The 22,754-nt window shown below is 38.7% G+C and overlaps 1 protein-coding gene across 3 annotated transcripts in view; it reads right to left on the bottom strand.

Annotated features, from left to right (window-relative positions):
- The window catches only part of STMN2 (stathmin 2), a 45,055-nt gene that overhangs the window by 18,001 nt on the left and 4,300 nt on the right, over positions 1-22,754 (bottom strand). For all 3 annotated transcript variants that reach the window (XM_081070278.1, XM_081070280.1, XM_081070279.1), the window contains exons 2-3: positions 6,163-6,258; positions 3,582-3,754 (exon numbers count right to left, since the gene is read on the bottom strand). In XM_081070278.1, coding sequence (XP_080926404.1) covers positions 3,582-3,754; positions 6,163-6,258 — 269 coding nt within the window. The remainder of the gene's footprint in view (positions 1-3,581; positions 3,755-6,162; positions 6,259-22,754) is intronic.

The raw sequence follows: 22,754 nt of genomic DNA, 5'->3' as shown, positions 1-22,754 counted from the left end.
TTTGGAGCAAAAATTAGTATAAGATCGGGTCTTATTCTTATATTAATTTTTGCTTCAAAAGACACATTAGAGCTAACCGTCCAGCTAGGTCTTATTTTTGGGGAAACAGGTTATAACTTTACAGTAGGTCCTAGTTTTCACCTGGGTTCATTATGATGATGTAAAGATTGAAATCATAGCATGGAAGTTTCTTTTTAACTTTCTGAATTTCTATATCAATATAATTCTTAGAGAATATGCAAAAAAAAGTAAAAATAAAGTTGAATCTGAATAATTATCTGGTACCAATTTGAGAAAGTTAGGCCTAAAGTTCCCCCATTGTTCACTAGAAGTTTTCTGGTTTCATTATCTGTATTTGTGCCATCCAGTTTAGTAGCCGTATATGGCTATTTTCACGTTTCTTTTTAAAAATGTGACTGCTAGAGAAATTTAAAATACATTTGCGGCTCACATTATATTTCTATTGGACAGTCCTAGTCTGTACTGCTGCATAGATGGCTTTTTTCATTCTACTTATATGAATTTCAAAGGATGTCGTTAGGGATAAAGGAGAGAATTACAAATTCATAGTTGTATGAGCTAAATAATTATTCTAATGGTTATAGTAACACTAAACATTTACAGATAAAAACTGTGGATGTTTCGTCAGGTAAGAATACCGTAATTTTCTTTGGGGGCATTACTCCGCTAGGCTCCTTACCCCAGATATCTTAGGTCCTCTGCAGGGCAGTGGTGTGCATGTGATCCAGGCTAGCCAATCACAGTGCTGCCTTCCCTCGGCTGCAGTGATCGGCTCTGGGTTGGGCATGTGACCCAGGCCCGGTCATTGAGACTCAATTCCAGGGCTTTTTAGAGTTAGTAGGAAAGAGAAGCTGTCTTTCTGCTGGAGTTGCTGATTTGTGAGGAAAATAATTTGGGATGACTAAAACTGAATTTTCTTAGTATCAAAACCCATGAGATGCAGGAAGAGATAACAGATACAAAAAGAAAGTTTTCTGACGATGCTGCTTGATCTCCTGAATCCAGCTGTTTTTGAATCTGCAGCCAGTCCCAGGGTTTGGGTCTCTGCCCTCTTTTGTTTTAGCTGGTTGAGTTGGCGTTTGGTACCATGCTTGTCCTCACTAAGATAATTACTGGGATATACGCACTTGCTGAAGGCTCTTTAAGAGAATTAACATTTCTTCAAATGAGAGCTAATTAAGTCAGTACAGCCCGATACAATAACATCAATTAATGATTTTTTAACTTGGCACTTTCTGTTCATTAGTTACATTTTATTATAATGAAAACCCCACTACCAGGACACCATCTATATAACGATTTTAGCCTTGAAAATTTTAACAAATAATGCCAGAAATGTGATTTTACAGGGGTCCAAAAAAACCCGTTTCCTGGAAGTCATAATGCTGGATGATTACATTTGTAGATGTCTTTTAGTCATGTGGCCAGTTTCTAGTTCAACTGTGTAAATGTGTAATAGTTGAGAATTCTTGCTGTCGGGGCAGGGATTTCACCAGAATCAGTAAGTAGGCAACTCAGGGAGTTTTATGAGGACACCCAGTTCATTTTGATCATCTCTGTTTTGTTCTTCGTTGTCTTTCAACAGTTTCCTACGAATTAAATCCATTACCTAGAACACCAGCAATATCCTGAACCATGTTGAATTTTTATCTCTGAGTTTCAATTTTAGCTCAGTCACTGAGTTTATCAAGCCACAGCATCTTTATCTGGCAACCCATGACAAGTGCCACTGCTTGGGTGAGGACTTAAACTGCCTCGAGTGCGACATGCTGTGTCCTATTGTTGGGAGTCATGTGTATCTGCTGGCAGCTAAGTCTCGATGGACTGTGACTCTGAAAAGTTCACTTAGCTTTACTACGAGAAGAAAGCTGTACACAACAAAAAAAGTGAATAAATATTTTTAAAGCAACTTCCTGTACACATACTTGGATTAATAGCTCACTTTCCTTCTTTTAAAGTTCTTATCTATAACAACAGTGATTGATCAAATACAATAAATATATATGTAGAGAAATACACAGACACTTGGAGAACCTCACTCTAGTGAAAACTGAGATTGTGAGCCAGTATGTTACATGACAGTACGATTTTTCAACCACAACGATTACAACAAAAAGTATATTCTGGTTCAGAAGACTTTATCTGAGGACATGTGATCTTTGAACCTTGTTATCTGATACTATGTATGTATGTATGTATGTATGTATTATACATGCACACAGACACACACACATTTGGGTTTGTCCTGTACACCCTGTCAGATAATTCAGTCTTTAGGCGAAGGACTATCTTCATTTTCTTTCTAACTATCCAGCGTAGAAGTGTTTAATATGTTGGCTAACTTTTTATAAGCAACATCTTAATAAAATAAACTATTATAAATGCAGAGTTTCCATTCAAATCATAAGATCGTGCATGCAGCATATTAGTGACTACATGATTCTGAAACTAGATCATGATAAAGTCATTGCAAAATGCAATGCAGAAGTGAATTACCTAAATTTCATTTGGGTGGATCAAGAGTATCTTGATGGGATGGGCTCCCATAATCACATAGTTGGTACAGATGTGTTCAGACATAACTTCTGTCGCTAGATATGGTATCTTTGGGATTTTTGAGCGCCCTCCATTTTTAATACCCTTGGCTTTTCTTAATCATCTGACTGTAGAAATTAAAGATATGGCCAAAGAAAAGCTCTCTAATACAAACAGAGACCAATGGAAAACAGAGAGAAATATACCATCGAGGCTTGGAAGTGGGTACTGATCCCAAAAAGTGGGATCCCAAAAAGTGGGATCAGATCCCAAAAAGGGTCCTGATCTTGGGAAGCGCAACTTCAAGGCAGGTAGCGAGGCCTTGAGGAGGACAGGTGTAAGCTCCTGGCCCTTACCCTGGTGTGCAAAGCATCTGGGCAGGAAGCACCTCAGAGGGAGGACCTGGAAGTTTCTAGTTCCGAGGAAAACCACGCAGCACACAGGGAGTGGGATGCAGACCCCGAGAGGGCAGCGTCACCATCTTGCAGCCTTCCCACCCCCACCCTGGAGTGAAGTTACCTAAGGCTGTGCTTTCTCCTTTATGATGAAGGACTAGGGCAGAGAGACTATTATACACTGAGGGATCCCAGCTAGGGGAGGGCGCCAGGGCACTGACGCTCTTTCTGTCTGAGCTGTCGGGCTTCAGCAGTGTTCACAGGCGGCACCTGTGTCTGTGGAAGACCCACACGTATTTAGGTGTTGCTGTCCTCGGGAACCTCTGCTAAAAGTGTGAGTATGAGTGTGAGAGAGTGTGTGTGAGTGTGAGTGTGTGTGAGAGACTGTGAGTGTGAGAGAGTGTGTGTGAGTGTTTGTGAGAGAGAGAGAGACAGAGAGAGAGAGAAGGGAAGGGAAAGGACGGAGGGAGAAGATTTAAAAACCATGTACGGGGACAGATGGGTACTAGACTTACTGTGGTGATCACATCGTAAGGGATATAAATGTCTAATCACTATCCTATACACCTGAAACTCTTGTAATATATTCAACTATAATTAAAAATTGGAAACAAGCATTGGAAAATGTACCTTTCTTCTTTCCTCTGCGGCCTCCAGCTTTTTCTGGATCTCCTCCAAGGATAGGTCTTTCTTCTTTGGAGAAGCTAAAGTTCGTGGGGCTTCTGAGATGGGAGATGGTGGCTTTAAGATCAGCTCAAAAGCCTGGCCAGAGGCACGTTTGTTGATTTGCTTCACTTCCATATCTGAGAAATGAATATTTGCAAATGTTAAGCATACAGAGCATGAGGCATGGTTGTATTTTAACAATCTGAATTCCGGCACTTGAAAATAACATTGCTGTTCAAAGAGGAATAAAATGCCACCTATGATCATTTGCTCTACTGTGATTTCTCATTCTTTAGGATAATTATGGATATATTTTAACTTAGTATGGATATATTTGTAACATTGCTCAATTCAAAAATGTCTGTAGGGAGTGGAATAATGGTAGGTATACTTAGGAAAAAACAGCCTGAATTGATTTAAACTAAACTTTGTTTTCCTTTTGAATAAATATGAGCTTCACATAAAAATCAAGTAGCACAGATTTAGATTTTTTTTTTTTTTTTTTTTTTGGTGGAAATCACCATGGCTGGAGGCATTTTCAGGCCAAATGATGAGGAAAATAACAAAGTCGTCCAGTTCTCATGTATAATCCTGTGGTGGGAAATCGCAGGCGCTGTTGTTAGAACCAGCATAGCTCCCTGAGCGGCTGGAAAGACTCGGCTCCGGCAGTGCGGGTGTGCACGGCATCCCGCCGGATTACGGTCTGCTCTTCTGTGTGTGTGTTGGCCTGAGTCGTCAAGCGTGTGTAGTGTCCACTCTGGGGAGGACATGTGATGGGATCCTGCTTTCAGGGTGCTTATGTCTAATGGGGACAGCAAGACAAGATCCCACTGTGATATCTTTAATCCGACTTTGCGGCTCCTTAGACGTCCTCCTTAGGACGCAGAGAGGAGCCGGGAAAGAGACCGTAGAGGAGGGGAGGGTGACATTCACTTCTCTAAGCTGTACACTGTGTCTGTCTAAGAAATGGTTAAGAAGTGGAAAATGGTTAGCCATGTTTTTCTCACCAGCAGCTTATGTGAGAAAGGTAAGCAGGTTATCAGACCCTCAGCAGTGCATAAGCGATGCTGAATTGTCTGTTCAACTTCTAACAATGAGCTTATACAGAACTTCTGACTTTCTTCTTCCCCCCTCAGTCCCTCAGCGGGCAGAAACCGGCACTCTGTCCCCTGTCCCTCCAGGGCACCTGTGTACCCTCTGTCTCGACAGGTAACCACGTTGTGACCTCCTTACTGACTTGTATGGTGGGGTGCTCTTCTAGGCCCTGAGTTCCTTGAGGGGGGGGACATGCTGTGTCCGTCTTTGGAGCCTTAGTGACAACACAGAGTGACATTTTGGAATCTCAGAAGAAACAGCTGGATTTAGGCAGAGCTGCATCTAGCACATTAAGGATCTAGTTTATTTGTTGGCTGAATGAATTTGTACAAAGTAGGCACTGGGCCTGCATTCTAATGAGAATTGTTGTTGGAAACAGAAACCCTTTGCACGAAGGCCATTTCCTTTTGAAAGGTAATTGGCATGTATGATGCTTGTGCCATGACAGAATCATTTTGGCAGGACAACGCCTTTCAGTCCTGGAATGGGCTTTAAAAGCACAGAAGGCGTTAACAGCCATAGATCCCTTTACCTTCTCTTTAATGTATTTCTTTACACATGTGAAGAAGAAAAATAATGATGAGCCAAACAGAAAAATGTGCTTCAGCTATATCTGCTCCACACATTACTGTGTCAACCGTTTTGATTGTATTGACTGAATTAAGTGAGGACGGTATTGTTGATAATGATAACTGCCATTTTGGGGTGCTTACAAGGAAGTGTTCGATTTGCATTAAACCACTTATGCCCCACAGCACCCCTGGGAGGAGAGCACTAGAGTTAAATAAGGCTCAGAGAATCTAAGTGACTTGCCAGGGGTCATGTGGATAGTGGCAGAGCCAGGAAGGAAACAAACTAAGTAGAATGAGTCAGGAGAAATCAAACCGAAAGGGTTACAATGCAAAGAAGTTCACAGCCAGGCTAGTTCTCTAGGCTGTTCTTTCTAAATCGTCTTGATCTGGAGCCTCAGTTGTAAGTCAGTTTTATTATTGGAACTTGTTAGGTTGTTGACATGCATACACCAAATATGGGAACTTTATAAAGACTACGCTAATGCAAAAACTGTGATGCTATCGATTTTCTCTCCTGGGTTTTCTCAGTATAAAGCATTTTCTTGCAAATTACGATCTGCTCTGATTAGATCTTATCGTATCATGTAGTAAAGAAAAGACCTGGCCACATTCTGGATGTTGACATGTTTTTTAGACGTGGCTGCACTAATAATTCAACCGTGTTTCTTACGAGATCGTAATGTGCTGTTACTAGCACCAAACTCACACTGCTTGGAGCAGTAGGCTAGCAATAAGACCTAATGGGTAGACACAGCAAGTCAATAGTGAGATCTACCAAATACTGATTTAATTATCTTCGCAGCTGGGAGAGAGAAACTGAAGGACCCACGCTTTCCCAAAGGATCTAGCTGGCAGGGGCGTTCTGTTGTCAGACTCACCATCGTAAGTGTAGGTGTTGATGTTGCGAGGTTCCGGGTAGAAGCAGGAGCAGATCAGTGACAGCATGGACAGCTCCTTCATTTTTTCCTTGTAGGCTGGAACAAAGGCTCGAGATTAGAATCTTGCATTTTCTGAGTTTCCTCTTAGTGCTTCTTTTAATTGGAATGGGAATCCTAGCCTCCTGCAGAATGAGTGTGGCCAGGGATATCACGCCACTCTTCCTCAAAATATAAATGGATGGAAGATGGAAACAGCTCCCACGCACATGTTCCTTATTACAGAGGACATAAATCACACATTAGAGCAGGTAAGGTAAGAAGTGGGAGAAAGGGAGTTAGAAGAAGAAAGGAAGGTAGAAGGAATTGAGATCCAGCAGGACAGGAGAGCTGGAGGAAGTAGAAGCGAAAATGAGGAGACATAGGTCCATTCTAGTGCATGTCCAGCAGGTGTGTTGGATATAAGTGAGATTCAGGAGGAGTCCTTTGCTGGTTCAGCCTGAATGGCCACACATTCATTTGGGGATAGGCAGAGAATTCATCAGGATAGTTAAGTGGACATCCTCCAGGGACCGATAACGCTGCTTTCCCAAGTTCACTTTCTTCTATCACCTTCTTTCCACACACACCAAAAACTTGGATCTGAGATCTGATAACTGTCCTGTCTGCATAACCCAGTTTGGGTGCCCTCCTTGCCAAGGACCTGCAGGAGCTCGGATAGGGACCTCCTTCTCTCTTCATCCCCTTCCCATTTCATTTCCCCCTTTTTCCTTCAAGAGGTGTCCTGTCTAGGTGACCTTGGAGGGCATTTTACTACTGTTGGTTGTCACCAGGACAAGTGATGACCAAATGGAGATAAGAAGATGCGATTCTCTCACTTTATAGATTCTTTAATTAGTGAGATTTATAAATTAAGAAAAATGGAAGAAAAACAATGATAAAGTATAAACAAATGGTGATGGAATAACACTGAACCACACAGGTAACATTTGTTTATTGGTAGGGTCTTCTGATTATTACCGTAGTCCAAGGGAAAGTGAATACCTTAGGAAGATGGAAACTCTCAGGTTAGTTTGGGCGTTATTGATAGGTGCATCTTCTGTTTGGCTGGCAAGAAACAGATCGAATATTCAGATGCTTTACAGCTACAGAATGTTAGATTGGGAAGGTCCTAAGAGATCATTTAGCCAAACGTCCACCAATTTTGCAAATGAAACTGGCCCACAAAGGGCAAAATCATACTCGTATGTGGCCAGTGACAAAGCTGGGGCTTCTGGCTAAACTGCAGCAAATCAAGGCCGCCAACAGGCCTTCTTCTAGTTCTACTTTCAGGATGAGGGTCACTGTGTCCAGAGGGCTGGACATGCCTGGTTAGATAAGGGTGGGGAGGGTGGTCAGGCATGGCTTTATAATCCTAATTGCCAAGTTTAGCACATAAAAATACAAGACACCTAGTGAAGTTTTATATTTCACGGGACATAGGAAAAACATTCTTTGCTTTCCTCAAATTCAATTTAACTGGGTTAAATTGAACTTGTACTTTATATGGCAACCGGAGCAAGTGGACCTGGGTCGTAAAGACTGAGAAGTGTTGAGGAAAGCAAAGACATGGAAATGGGTTCTAAAGAGACCACACGGAAGACTTCTCTGGGTAGGGTACTGAGTTCACTTAAAGATCAATAACTCCAGGGCTTGTTATTTACTTCCTGGTCTTTATGAATGGCATTGTCTGTGCTCCAGGGGACGGCCCTGACACAGACCATACTACCGTGGGGTTTTCCGGAGTTGTGTCCTGGAGTATGTCTTCCTGGGGGTCCATTCTGCTCCACGATTTTGGGTAAGATGTTTGGAAATTTTGCTCACGTACAAGAGTTGTGACTTACAATATTTATATGAAAACAAACATGGATATATATCATTCAAGAATGTCAGAATATCATGAATTTTAAACATGTAAACTTAAAAAAAAAGAGAGTTTAGTTTTGAGTCAACCCTTAGGACTATTTCTGTGAGAGTTTGAGGTCAAAGATGGCAGTGGGCTGGTTAGCTGTAAGTCTCCGTTTGTCCACACAGTTCTGGTTAAGCATATTAATAACATTCCCTTGCGCTGTCAGAAGTTTGGCCATTACAGTCATCCCAGCAATAGGGAGCCACTGAACATTCTGAAAGGTGGGCGAGGTTACTTGATAAAAGCCTGTTCTTAGATTTATTTAGCCAATTTATGCAGGAAGACCTGTAACTAGGAGACACACTGAAGAGACAGCTGAGTCAAGTTCAGCTGGTAATGTGGTACGGCTTTGGAAGATGGTAGTATAAAGGAAAAAGAAAGTGAAATGCAAGAGACTTTATGAAAGAAGCATTACTAGGAATTAACAACTGAATGTGGGGCCCAGGGCAGAGGGAAAGGAGAGAGATCCTTGTGGGTGGGTGGTCAAGGGAAGCTTTCCAGAGAAAGTGTGGCTAAAACTGAGTCCAATAGGATGAATTGGCCTTGCAGAAAACAGGGTATGGGTTGAGGTACTGAAATATATATAATTTGGATAAAATTTTTTATTAACAGTAAAAAAAAAAATCCCAAGCAAATGCAAAACCTATTAAAAACATGCTAATAATATTTCACTATTGACATTTCATGCATTGAGTTGACAATCATTTTCTTTATTGTTTTTTGAAATCAGCATATATTAATCTTTTCACAATGCCCCAACACCATACAGAGTCGTATGCATGTTTGTAAGGATGTGGGAGGTGACAGGTAATTCCATATAATCTTTTTCATAGTTGGTTGCATTTGCTATTAAACTATGACTATCTGCAAGTGTGTTTCTCCAGTGAATTCATTTAAAATTCAACCCACATGATGTATAATAATTCTATAGCAATATCCACTTAGCCTAATGGTGTATGAACACTAATAGCTTTTCCCCTCTTCCAATGGCTACCTACAGTGAACTATGAATAATGGTAACAGCTGCTGTTCGTTGAGCACGATGTCTCAGGCATGGTACTCAGCTACTTGCATGCATTATCTCATTTAATAACCTCAACAAGGTACTATAATTAATCCAGATTTACAGATGAAATCAAGACTCACATAAGTGTAGTAACTTGCCCAACGTGCAATAGGTTATAAAGTGTGCAGTTTAGTTTGAACATAGGTCCACCTGACTCTTCGTGCCTCTTAATGCAGTTGACCACCTCCAACAATTTGCTCAGATGTGTTAGTCACACCTTCACTGTCTACTCATTATTTCTAACGAGAAAATAATGTATATTATTACTGATTTTTAAAATAGAGTCCAAGACTTTTTCCATTTTTCTTTGACATTTGTTGCTAATGAATGTGCATGTTAGTTATTGACTACATGGCTATGGGTAAATACAGAGGTTTATAGAAAGGAACTTTTTTTTTTTTTACTTATGGCTTTTACTTGGTGCAGATGGCTAGAAAACTCAGAAGGAGTTTCTCAAAAGGAATTCTGAGTATATATGTTCTTATTCTATGAGTAAATAGATCCTTACACATTTATATTGCAGCTAGTGAGATAAATAGATAATTATCTAGGTATTTTAGGAAAAGGAAACTTTGTATCCTTTATTTGGATATTTTAAGAATGATATATTTTGTCAGACAATTACCTGAATTTTTCCTTTTTTTTTTTTGAGGAACAAAGAGTGCTTAAAGAGAACAATATAATCCGTACTAGAGATTTAATAATCAGATTAGATCTTAGGCTAGATGAAAACAGCAGAGATTTTGTTTACTTGGTAAAATATGAAACAGACACGCATATATATGTATCATAAACTCTAGGCCCTTTGTCAAACTTTCAAGTGTGCCTTAAATTTATACATACTGTGTTTTGACAAGAAAATAATGTATATTGTGCATGAGAGTATACCCCATTATTTTCTAAAGGCCAAATAAAAATAAGCGGTTTAAAAGTTTTCAGTTTTCTACTTCATTTGGCTTGTGTGAGAATGACCAAATGAGTTCTCACACTTACCATTTTGTTGTTACCTGATTTGGAATCAGTAGTATCCTAAAATACCTTCCGTTTATGCATTCTGGGAAATACTTTGACTCAGTTTTGGCTAATGCTGTGTGTAAAGTGGTAATATGTATTAGACTTCCTGTTAACATGTGAAAGACAGTAAGGAATGCTCTAAAAATGTCATGAGTATGCTATTCTGGGAGAAAACGTTTCATAATCTCTGTATGGACTACTCATCCATGTATGACCATAAAGCCACGGCCACTCAGAGGACTGGACAGCTGACCGTGGACTTGGGTTCTGGTGGCTCCGCCAAAGAGCGCCCTGAGTCTGTTAGCACGTTCCCTTTTCTCCTTTCCTGTGTCGTGTTTTCCCTGTGATCATATTGGCCTAGCAGGGAGGTTTTCTTGGCTTCAATACTCAATTTGGGTTCAACCTAATTTTCTTCTTTTGAAAGTCTAGGCAGATAGTACAGGATAAAATCAGATGATATGTAGAATGCAGCATTTTGATGCATTACGCTTGGCTTTACAGCAATTAGAGTTGCATTGGTTTCTGAACGATTTCATTGAAAACTTTCCTTGATTTGAAGCATACTAATTTATATAAACGTGACTAAAGGCACCTCTTAAGTAAAAAAGATCTGTCATTTCCAGGTAGAGGTGTCTTTAGGACCTGGCAGATTGTGGGTGATAGCCATGGACATGGTTGGGGGTCTTCATTGCTGGTGCCAGGACTTAAAAAAACAGCACAGTGGGAGAAACAGGATACTCTGCTGATTGGTTCTAAAGACCTGAGGCTTACACCCCGATTATTAAACACTGAACCCATGTTTTACCACCACATTTTATCTCCTAATTGTATCCTCCCCTCTCTTTTCCTCCCATTATCTGAGTCTTAACATAGATGGGAATCAGCGACCTCTTAGCCTCTTTTTACATGTCATAAATTAAGCTCTTGATCCTCATTTTAACTTGATTTTGACCATACTGTGTTATGGGGTGTGTGTGTGTGTGTGTGTGTGTAGCATGTTTGGTAGTTTGATGCTTAGGGGTCCTAGAGTCTGAGGTTACATTATTTTCTAAAAGTCAAACGTGTCATACTGTTTTGAAGTATTTTTGGGAGCTTCATCACTGTGATTTTTCTTCTTGAAAGATGAAATACACTCAAATGATTTTATTTAAAGCACTTGCATACTATATCGGCTTCCATTGGGGCCTGACAAAAGCTTTGGTTGGTGAATATGTAATTGAGGACTCAACATTGGATGCAAATCTCAGCTTTTGAAAGAAGTTTTAACATCCCAGCAGTCCACTGGTGTGAGGTAATGTGCTAGATATTTCTGCTATGCTGATGTCATGCTAATTAGTTTAGTATAAACATAGATTCAGTTTGCATTCATTCTCCTTACCTCTCTCTACCAAGAATTATGGTCTCCTAAGCTATAATGACCAGACAGGTTTTGAAAGATTAGTATTCGATCAGATGAATACTTTTTCTGTAGGAATAGATATCACATCAAATAGAGGGACCTTTAAGAAGGTCAGAGCGGGACAACACGTCATTGGGTTTTACAGAAGCACAGGAGTCTCCTAAATTTCAATGAGATTGATTCTTGGCAAAGCAGTGTGGCAAGGAAAATAAATCGAATGAAATCAGTCAGTCCTTGTGATGAAAATTGTAATAAGAACAGTAAATTGTACCAACCTGGGACCTTAGCTTACTCTTGATTCCAGTTAAAGCTCCTGCTGAGTCTAACGAGAATTCCACTACATCATGCAGGGTCTTGTCCTTTTTTCTTTCCCCCGATGAAAGAAATTCTTAGTAGTCCTCCACAGACTCCAAACTGCACTGTGGTTTGCAGGAGTCACGGAAGCACTTTATTCCGTCTAGGTTTCAAGATTTTATCACCAAGCCTAATTCTGGTTACTAAGTGATCATTTCTTCTTAAGTCCCCAGTACTACCAGGTAGTAGTAATGAGCCAACGATGATAGCTAACTTGGGATTTAAATGAGACAAAGCTAGGGTGAAAAAGCAGAGTCTGTGCCCCTGCTGAGTGGTTTTCAGACCCTTCTCTTCTGTCCCTGCTGTCTCCTGAGTTGGATGTAATGGCCATTTGAGGCTGTCATGACATTCTCTGAGTTGTGTCTTCAAAATGGCTGAATGTGGGACCCAAGTGATTTAAATCTCTCCATATGACTTTTTAATTTTTTGGCTGAAGAATAGAAAAACACTTTGCATCCATCCTTAATTTAGCAAAATGCATACTTCCTCTGCAGCCTAATTATTGCATTTGTGGGGTCACTTTCTAGAATCAGAAGTGTGTTGGTCATTAGTGATAGGATGTTGGTTTCCTTGTTCACTTCATTGTAATGTGTGACCTTTCTGCGAAAATAACCTCCAGCTTCTACTTCACATGAATTTTACAGTTAAGTCTGACTGATTCACGTCTTTGTATGCGATAAGGCGGTGTAAGACTACATGTATAGTGAATTTACCTATTATGTTCTCAGTGAAAGCAGGAGCCTTCAGGAAGGAAAATGCAAGACATTTGTTACAAGTGCAAAAGAAAGAACTGTAACATAAGATTCAGATGACTTTAGCTCAGTTAATGGGCCTGTTGACTTTTCCCTTGAATCGACCAGTGGTTTAGACATTGAGGATACTGGCAGTGAATTCAAAGGGAATCCTGTGTTTCATAGTGAGATGGGGTTGCCTGTCTTCACATAATGGAATATGCTGATTTATACAGAGTATTGAGAAAAAACATTGGGGTTAAGAGGGAACTCTAAAATAATTTGTGTGGTAAGTTTTGACCTATCAGTTATATCCTAATCCCTCTGCCAATCTGAAAATTTACTAAAAGTTCAAAGCATATTTCTTGAAGAGTTTATATATAAACTTCTATTTCTTGGAATGGCATAAAGTTTCTATACATTTGAAGAGCTCCATATTAGTTCTGAGAGTGTCTTTCAAAATCCATATGACTTATAATAGTTACTAGCATCAAACGAATAAAACAAGTATTTTCATTTGGTGTTTATGCCCAATAATACTCATTAAGGTTCCATTCCATTCTATTGAATAGAATCCTTATCTGAGTAGGTCTCTCAATTGAGACTTACAGCAGTTGCCCAAATGCTTTCTTGGGAAATAAATGATATGTAAATAATGAATAGATGGTAACTGTGTCACACAAAGGCCACAAAAGCCTTGTGTAGGAGCCAGCATTTTGCTTGTTTCCAAAAACCTAAGGCGGATTCTAGTCTCATTTGATGAAACTTTGTAAAATGCAGTGTGTAACATTTATTCAACAGCACTCTGAAAGTTGGATTTTCAGATCACATTCATGAGAGTTCTATTTTAGCCATCCATTCAAAAACTGTGTGGTAAATGCTCATGTGACTGGTGTGGGGAACAAAAACCGAACAGTCAGGTAAATTTTTTTCCCTTGAATAAAAACAAATCTGGGGACTTGGCCAGTCAAGGGGAAGTACAGCCACTTTGGGTCAGGGAGAATAGAACGGACAGGTATCTATTTTAAAGAATAAAATATAAACATATTGTCAAGGTTTAGAACCACTCGATATTAAAAAAAAAAAACAAAATGATTGCAATGCTATTATTTCTGAGTACCCCTGGGAGCATTGAAAGTAACGGAGACTTTGACATGAGTGTCATCTCATGTTAAAGCTTCCACTGTGATCTTCCTCAGCATCCATTTTGGAGGCAGCTAAATGGAGCGAAAGAGATCCTTCAGGTTAACTCGATATGCTGTGACAATTGCTTTTTTGGTTTTGGAACACAAATGCTACTTCCTCAAGCTTTGCTATGTAAAGACTCATTTTCTGAAATCGGATTCATCCGATCAGATCCTAGAATCTTTTAATTAGTGTAATTTTCTGCAAGGAACGAAAAGCAGTAGACAGAGCGTGTGAGTCATGTGTCTGAAGCCTCTGAATTCCAGTCAATTTTCTGTCATCACTGTTACAAACAGGATTAAAATATCAAAGACAATTTAGTCCAGGATAAGTTTTCTAAATTTCCTTTCTTTCACATACTTTGTTTCTTCTGGATATTTGGAAGTCAAAGCTCTAAGAAATAGTAATGTTTGGTAGCATGAAAGTGTTGCATGCTCATGCTACGACAAAGGTAGTTTTATTTTTTCCATGCCAAAATATCATTTTGCCTCTTGTCTTGTAATAAAGCAAACAGAGAAGATAAACAGATTGAAAACAGTGTTTTGATTTACTTGAAGTAAGTAATTACATACCACAGAAACCTCAGAAAGATTTAAAAAGTAACTGTTCTCTATTGGTTTCACAATACACTGAACCTATAAGATACAAATAATATCTGAGAGATCAGGAGAATGTTAATTTTATACTTCGAGGAAATAGAAAGGATTTTTAGTTTGTTTTGATTATTGCATTATTATTCTACTTTTATGAAACCTGGTTGACTTGGACTGGTGAGCACTGTTTCTCAAAAAGAGTTACTTTAAGTTCATCAATATAAGTATGTTTACCTTACTGGTAAATTTTGGCTATTTGTTACTGTAGAAAACAATGTCTTTCCTCCCGGTTAGTTGGGGCTTTTATTCTTTTCAGCCAAGCAAGTAGGACGAAAGTCCAGTGTTCTCTTCCAAGTTACATTTTCCTGTTTTTCATCTCTTTGGTAGATTGTAATATAGCTTGCCGCAATGCACGACCAATACAGACTGCAACTGCATTGTTTTTTAAATTTCCTTTTAAGAAAAATGTCAACAAACAGAACCCAGTTCTTTCAAAGCTGCTTAATTCAATATTTCTTCCGTGTTAGTCCTGAACTGAGAAAAAAATATTCATCCTAAAGACTGAATTTCATTTTCTTTTATTTGCTGTACTACTAAACTTTTTTTTTTTTTAGCCAGGTTTTTGGTTGTAGAAGAGATGCATTTCTTTTCTCTCTGCCTTTGTGCTAGGCTTTTCTGAACCTTGTTAGACTTTTTTTTAACTGAGGAAATGTCTACATTTTCTTTAAAGCTGAATTCTCCTACGCAGTGCAAATACATTGTGACCTCATGAAGATTTAAACTGTATTAATGCTTTCAGATAAAGCTCCTCTTGTCATTATTCCACATTTGAGAAAGTAGTATATTTTATCATCTGTATTTTATAGCCGATAAATGTGAAAAATTCCAGAGTATTTTTATATGTAGGTTGTTAGCAACGTCTAATTTGAAAAAGGACTCGACTTATAAATGTAAGCACATACTTCTATTAACGTGTCTGCAGTTATGTCATAAGTATAATTTCTAGTTTATGTACCAGACATGTATATGAATTGATATTTTGGAGACAAAGCAAGAGTTAAAATACTCTTTTATACTGGTAGTCAAGTCTCCTCCCTTAAGTCTTTGTAAAGTCAGGTGCCAGATGAATGAAGAATGCTTATTTGATTTCTCAGTATATCTTTCTTATTCCAATAAGATTATTCCAATTAGATTCTGCTAGCATCTTATAGATATTTTTGATTGGTACCAGGGACACTATTGATTGAAAAGGTGTCACTTTCAAGAACGACGGGGGCAATAATACTAGATTCTAAGTGCCCACACCTTTTCCCACTATATACCAATCACCCAAGGAGCATTCTGTTGGGACTATCGGACTCCAGTACTTTCCTGGTGCTTATCCTCTAATGAGTGGAGGGGAGGAAGGCTAAACTGAGCACCCGGAGTTATACCATGAAAGAAAAGATCTAGCCGAAGGAAGGGTGTTGAAAATGGAAGAAGGTGAGCAGGCGAGTGTCAGGAAGGGAGGAAGGAGATGGGGGAGAGGCTGTGTAATAGCCAGGTGGTGTGGGCTTTGGGTGAAGCTGATGGTTTAATGATTGTATTATTAGAACGAGAGGCTGTGTGCGTGTGTGTGTGGGGAGCATATGTGATACAATTCCCCTTGTCCTGCTCTTCAAGAGACCTCATCTTAGACCTCTACTTTCAAATGCTTCTGGAATCACTTTTATTTCTACTGAATGTGACATGCCTTATTGATGAGCCTTACTGAGTAGGCAAGAAAGGTTAGTTTTATTGAAGTTATATATGTATTTTAAGTAGAGTGAGATATGGAATATGACAGAGAAACAAAAGATGGGAAATAAATGCAAGAGAAATGTACTTTTAATTCTTGCATTACCCAGAATTTGTCTTGCAGATACACTGTCTTGGCAGTTGTGTGTAAATTATTATCAGTTCTCCTTCTACCACAAAGAATCACTGAGTAGTGATCATTTCCCAATATCAAGTCATTTCTAGGAGATTTATTGTTAACATGTAGAAATTCACAAACTATAAGAATTTATTACAACATATACAAATATCAAATCAGGGTGTTGCATGGCTGAGACTAACATATGTCAGTTATATCTTAATAAAAATGATTCAGATGTTTGCTTTAAATTGATATTTTATTTAGTGTTTTCATCATTCATCTAAGGTGTCTGGAAAGGGGATTAATATTTTTGATTATGAAGTGCTTAACATTCAGTTGATTACTTAATCCTCTTAGCAACTGTGGTTTAGGTGGTATTTTCTCTCTTTTCATAACTGAGAAAATTGTGGTATAGAAATGATAATTTGCTCAGGGATTATCAGATGGTAAACGGAAGCAGGGTAGCTCTCTCTTACCCGTAACTAACGTTTCCCAACCTGAGCATTTTGTGAGAAACTTATAGTACTGCTTTTAATTTTCATAGGATTTTGCATTCTTCGAGCTCCACAACAAGTTGTTTTTTCTTATTACACAGAGGCTTTCCTTTTTGTTGAATTTGGAGGCAGCTTTGTACCATGGTTTCAGCACACTTGACCATGTGGTCCTGGGTTGCTTTGCCTACGGTAGGCCTAGTACAGCTGCTCGGCGGCAGGCTCAGAGGGCAGAGAATGTCAAGGAGGTACTGGCCAGGGCACCCATGGAACCAGAAGAAAAATTTGTGCTGAGTTTTACCTCTGGCTTGTCTACCTGCTCACATTTCCTGTGTCTCTCGGCTGAGGCACCCTCCTTTGCCCAGCAATTCTCTCAGCCTGGTGGCTGTCATCTTGGGCCACCACACACCACCTTCCCTGAAAGGCTAGGTTGGGGAAACGGTGGTGGGGACTACCTATAACAAAACGTTGGGTGAGTTAGTTGTTGCTTCTCAGCCAATGTTCATTTCATGCAAAGAATTTGAAAGAAGAACCTTAAGTTGGACCTAAGCACAAGCCCTTTAAAGTATCAGACGCTGTTTGTTGTCTGACCAATTTTATTCAACTTTTATTTCAGTTTTTATTGTTTAGGAAGTATTTTTCAAAAAGCAAATAACTCAGTTTCTGACTGTGCTCCTTGCTCCCGGTTTGTTACTCATTCTAATCCCGGTTTGTTACTCATTCTAAGTAAATGCATGTGCCGTGGTGTTTTCATGAGTAAAATATTCAGTCACTCTAAGGACAATTAAAAATGCAACCCTTTGTATTTATAGTGCTTAACAGATGCAAATGACTTTCGCATTGTTTCATTTTAAAATGGAATAACACATATATGCCCATCTCACAGGGATTATATGAAGATTAGAAAGGATGGGACAGGTGAATATTTTCTAAGGACTACAAGGTCCAATATAGATAGATCATGCTAATCTTTCTTTTGAATGTTTTCCTGTTGAATGTTTGTCTATTCTTTTTTTTTAATTATAAGAGAAAAATTAGGTGTGCAGTAAAGTGTAAAGATGATTTTTAAAGTGACAGGAGTCTTGGATCATGTAATCTGTGCATCAAAAGACTAGACCCTGGCAATGTTTTGTGTGTTTGAATAATGATAATGAGACAAACTGGCACTTCTCAGACAAAGCTATCAGACTTAAATAACAAGAACAGATATTAGTGTTGGGAATAACAACAGCACTATGCAATAGTAAAGACAATTATATTCTGAAGCATGGTTCCAAGAGAGGCTGCAGTAACTCCAGCCTCTGTTCCACTGCCTGAGATGGTTGGTGCCCCCCTCCCCCCCGAGTCCTGAGATTCTCTGGTCTCAGTTTTGCAACAGCCAGTATAAGTTGAGCTTTATCATGGGAGTTATTATAGGTTTCTATCCACTAGGAAGCCCAAGTTGAACGATTAGTCGTTAGGTTTACTGTGAGCAGTTTTGCTGAATGGAAATTACACTTTATAGCTGCAGTTCATAGGGAAAAAAAATCTTCCAAAAGAGGGAGGAGAAGGCTAACTAAAATTTAAACTTTTAAGTGCTCTCTTGTGTAAGTATTTGTGGGACTAGGTTTAGATGAATTTCATCTATTTCTTTTAATGCTGATATAAAGGCATACCACTAAGATTGACAGATGCAATTACTAATAATCTGTTGTTATATTAAATACTTGTACTAATGAATAGTGCACAAACTCTGACATCTAAAAGTGCAGTTGTTCAGAAGATTAACTGCTAAATAAGCACTCTTACAAGTATTGCTGTTGCAATGATTTTGGTTAAAAAAAGTCAGTTCCAGAAAATATATGTATGTTTTTCGTACTATGATAGAACTGTAATTATTCTGACCACAAAAACAAATTTTGGGGATCTTGTAATTTTTCACAGAATTAAATATTTTAATCTGGCAATCAACAACATTATAAATGAGAGCAATCTAAAAATTTTTGTTATGGTTTCAGAGTATAATGTGTGGCTTCTTAAGTACAATTCCTAGAGAGCTGTATTTCCAGATGACTAGCAGAGTGATGGCTGAAATGTATTAATTAACCTTTACATTCACATAAAACTGTTTTGTGAGAATGAATGTACACAAAACGTTATCTTTAATCATGGCTAATAAAAATGGGTTATATAAACACAGGTTTTACTACTGCGAATGTCTCTTTGACAAATTACAGGCCATGATTCCTTTATTAAAAGATAATTAAAAATGTTTCACAAGGGAGTCAGAGCCTTCCCACAGATCTCTCCTGCCTGCCTGCTTTTGAGGCAGTAAGATGAAGTCTTGAAGTAGTATCTAACGATTATATGAAATGTGGATGCCTGAGCCGTGTATTTCTTTTAGTTCTAGACATATTTCATGAAACAAAATATTAAAATGAAATATCTGGGGTCTTTGGAAGGAGTTAAGGATCCATTCTGAAATGCGTTAACCGTGATGAAACTAATTAGAGTAAGTCTATACACACACACACACACACACACACACACACACACACACACACGGTGCCAAAAAATGTATATGCATTTTAACAAAGGAAAAAACTGTATTATATACTGATAACAAAAGATGACTACAAGTCACCTTTGACTTCTGCAATTACAAGAGGTGCTCAGAGTGATTACCATCAGCGTCCAGACACTTCTGATTACGGCAAACTACTGCTTGAGCAACTTGGACCAAAGTGTTAACATCTCTTACAATGTGTATACATTTTTTTTGGCACCCCAGGTTTTGTGTGTGTGTGTGTGTGTGAGAGAGAGTGTGTGTGTATGTATATATATATATATTTTTCTTTTTCCCTGGAACTGGTCATCATAGTTTGTCCACGTTGGAAACCCCTGCTACTCTCTCAGCTGAGCCTTTGGAGAGCCATGTGCTCCATACATTATAACCCCCAAGGTCTTGTAGCCCTCTTTCCCCAAAGCCTAAATCATGAGAATTCTTTTAATAAGTCCCAGGTTAGCTATTAAAACTAGTCACCAATTTGAAGGTATTTCCTCTGCAAGGTGACTCTATGCTCAGAAAGGATAAGACCATCTTAGGTCTGTTAAACACAATGGCTGCATCACACGTTTGATCTCCACTGTGGGAACATCTGCACCTGTAACGGACAGATATAAGAGTATCTGGAACTGGTTAAAGATGCAGATTCTGGAGCCCGATGGCCTGGGCTCAAAATCTGGATCTGACTGTGTGACCTTGGGCAAGTCACTTGACCTCTGTGCCAGTTTCCTCATTTGTAATAGTACCTACGTTTTAGGCTTATTGGATGATTAACATAGCTAATACGTGTGTAAAGTGCTTAGTGCCTAGAATGTTATGTAATGAATGTATGCCCTGAAGTCAGTCAATGAACGTCCCTTTGTACAAACATTCTGAAATTTTCGCCTATGCCAGAAAAAGTATTCTTGAAAGAAAGCAGTGTCACAGGAAGATTGTTGATTAAAGGACCAGTCAAGAAATTTTTTTGGCTCAGTCTCCAAGGTCCTCATGATTGGATTTTTGTTATCTCCAAACCAGGTACACATAGAACCACAACAGACTGCTAGCATTAAACGTCTAAAACATGTTACTTTTGTAATGCTGTCTTAGCATGTCATCGTCTTTTTTAAAAAGGTACCAGGAGTTACAGAATGGTACCTCTCCTAGTTTTAAGAGGCCCTGAAATGAAGTCAACAGCAACAACCGAGGAATGGATATTGAGGCGTAATCCAACTTCATGTTGAATAACAGCATATCCTCCCAACTCTGTGGCCAGTATTATCTGGGACTAGCATGTTTCCCGAAAATAAGACCTAGCCAGAGCATCAGCTCTAATGTGTCTTTTGGAGCAAAAATCAATATAAGACCCGGTTTTATATATTATACCCGGTCTTAAAATAAAACTGGGTCTTATATTAATTTTTGCTCCAAAAGACTCATTGGAGCTGATGGTCTGGCTAGGTCTTATTTTCGGGGAAATGGTATGATTTTAGTGCCTGATTTGCGAAATGGTGTATTTCTAATTTGAGGTATTTCATATGTAGCATCATTTTTGCAGGCTAGCATTTACAGAAATGTGGTAATGTGTGCATGGTCACCCACCCACAGCATGGGAGGACTAACATAAGATATGTTGGCAGATATCCCTCCAAGACCCATTTTTTCCTTTTGAGTTGACTTCCTTAGAAAGTATCAAAAAATGGAATTCCTTTACTGGCTTAAGTAAGCAGAAAACTCACACACACAATCTGTTTTCAGGTATGTAGTTGTACTCAATAAATTACTATTAATTTCTCCATGTGGTATCTAGGAGGAAATTCCCTCACAAAAATTTGGTAAGTAATGAGTCTGGGATATATTAAAAGGCAACTTTAGTGCTGTTCAGTCCTCTGTTTTAATTTCTTCAGTATGTGGAGTATTTGCAGTGAATTAGCTGTGTGGTAACTGAGATTACAGACTTGCATGTTATCCCACAACTGAAAAGTTCTAAGTCTAACACTTTGTTCTGCGCATTGTTTTGTAAATTACAGTAAGTTAGCAATACGATTTGTCAATCCTCAATTGTGCCACAAGCCACATTCCTTTTCTCTTGGACACACACGTGCGCTTGCACGCAAACACAGCCAAATTCTCATTTTCAGCATTTCTCTTTAAGGTCTTTTGCTGTGTCCTATGTCCTGCAATAGGAATCTGTTTTAAAAAATCCAACTGGGAAAGAGGGATGGCACAAAACACATAACTCCAAAGGAATAGAATCCCTCAGTGTATGCTAGTGGAAGGGAAATATTTTGTAAAGTTTGCCATGGATTTGAAAATGATAACACATAATACCAGAGCTCGTGATGGGAGGAACATGTATATCACAATTTTATATTTCTAAAACTGACTGACATGTTTGGTGTTTGGAATCAGCATCATCCGGGAGGCTGTTAGGAGTGCAGAATGTCTGGCCTCAACTCGACCTACCTATCAGAATTTACATTTTAATGAAAATCACAGGTAATGCATATGTACGTTAAAGTTTGTGGAACACAGTTATATGAAACTATTAAATATTTTACAGATATATCACAGTTACATGAAATATAAGAGAAAAAGAATTCCCTACCAATCCAAACATGAAAAGAATCCACTTTTGATGATCCTAAAAATTAGTTTAATACTGTTTCTGGTACCCCTTACTCAGTATCACGTTGTCTCTACCTGTCTTACCTACTCGGCCACAAGCTCCCTGAACGTGGACACTGACATTCAGGTGTGTTCAACATCAAACATGTTGTAAACAAATAAGTAAACAATGTTTCTGTTTCATTTAGTCCTTTATTTAAACATTAAAATATTCTGTTCCTAAGTAATTGTGCTATTACTACAGACTATTTTCTACTATTCATCCACTAAAAAAGAAAAAACAACTGCATAAATGATATTACAATAACAATGTAATGCAACTAGAAAGTAAAATTGTAAGAGAATATATAATTAACTAGATGCACAACCCTTTTTGTCCACTAGGGTAAAGCATGGCATTAACTTATCAAATAAGCAACTGAATAAGCAGATTTAAAAAAAATTCATTAAAAAAGATAGTATTTGAAACTGGGTTTAAATTGATCATCTACCTCTTTAGAGAATTTGATTGCCCTCTAGTGGGGGAAAAAGTTAATACAGACTCCAAGGTTTCCAACAGAGATAACCAGGAAAGGGAGGGAACCAGCCTCCATTCTGGAAACATCTGGGTCATCGGCTAATTTGTTATTTTCCCATTATCTCGCAGATTTCTTGCATTTTTCTTATAAGGTCACAGATCCGTGACCATAGCATAACATGTTTTCCCAAGACCAAAGAGGAAATTGGTGTGAGCTGCAGTTAGCTATCAACAGCTTGGGGTTGGGG

The sequence above is a fragment of the Rhinolophus hipposideros genome (genome assembly GCF_964194185.1).
Source record: "Rhinolophus hipposideros genome assembly, chromosome: 13".
Taxonomy (NCBI): Eukaryota; Metazoa; Chordata; class Mammalia; order Chiroptera; family Rhinolophidae; genus Rhinolophus; species Rhinolophus hipposideros.
Note: the sequence above shows the minus strand (reverse complement) of the source record. Positions and strands in the feature narration are given on the sequence as shown.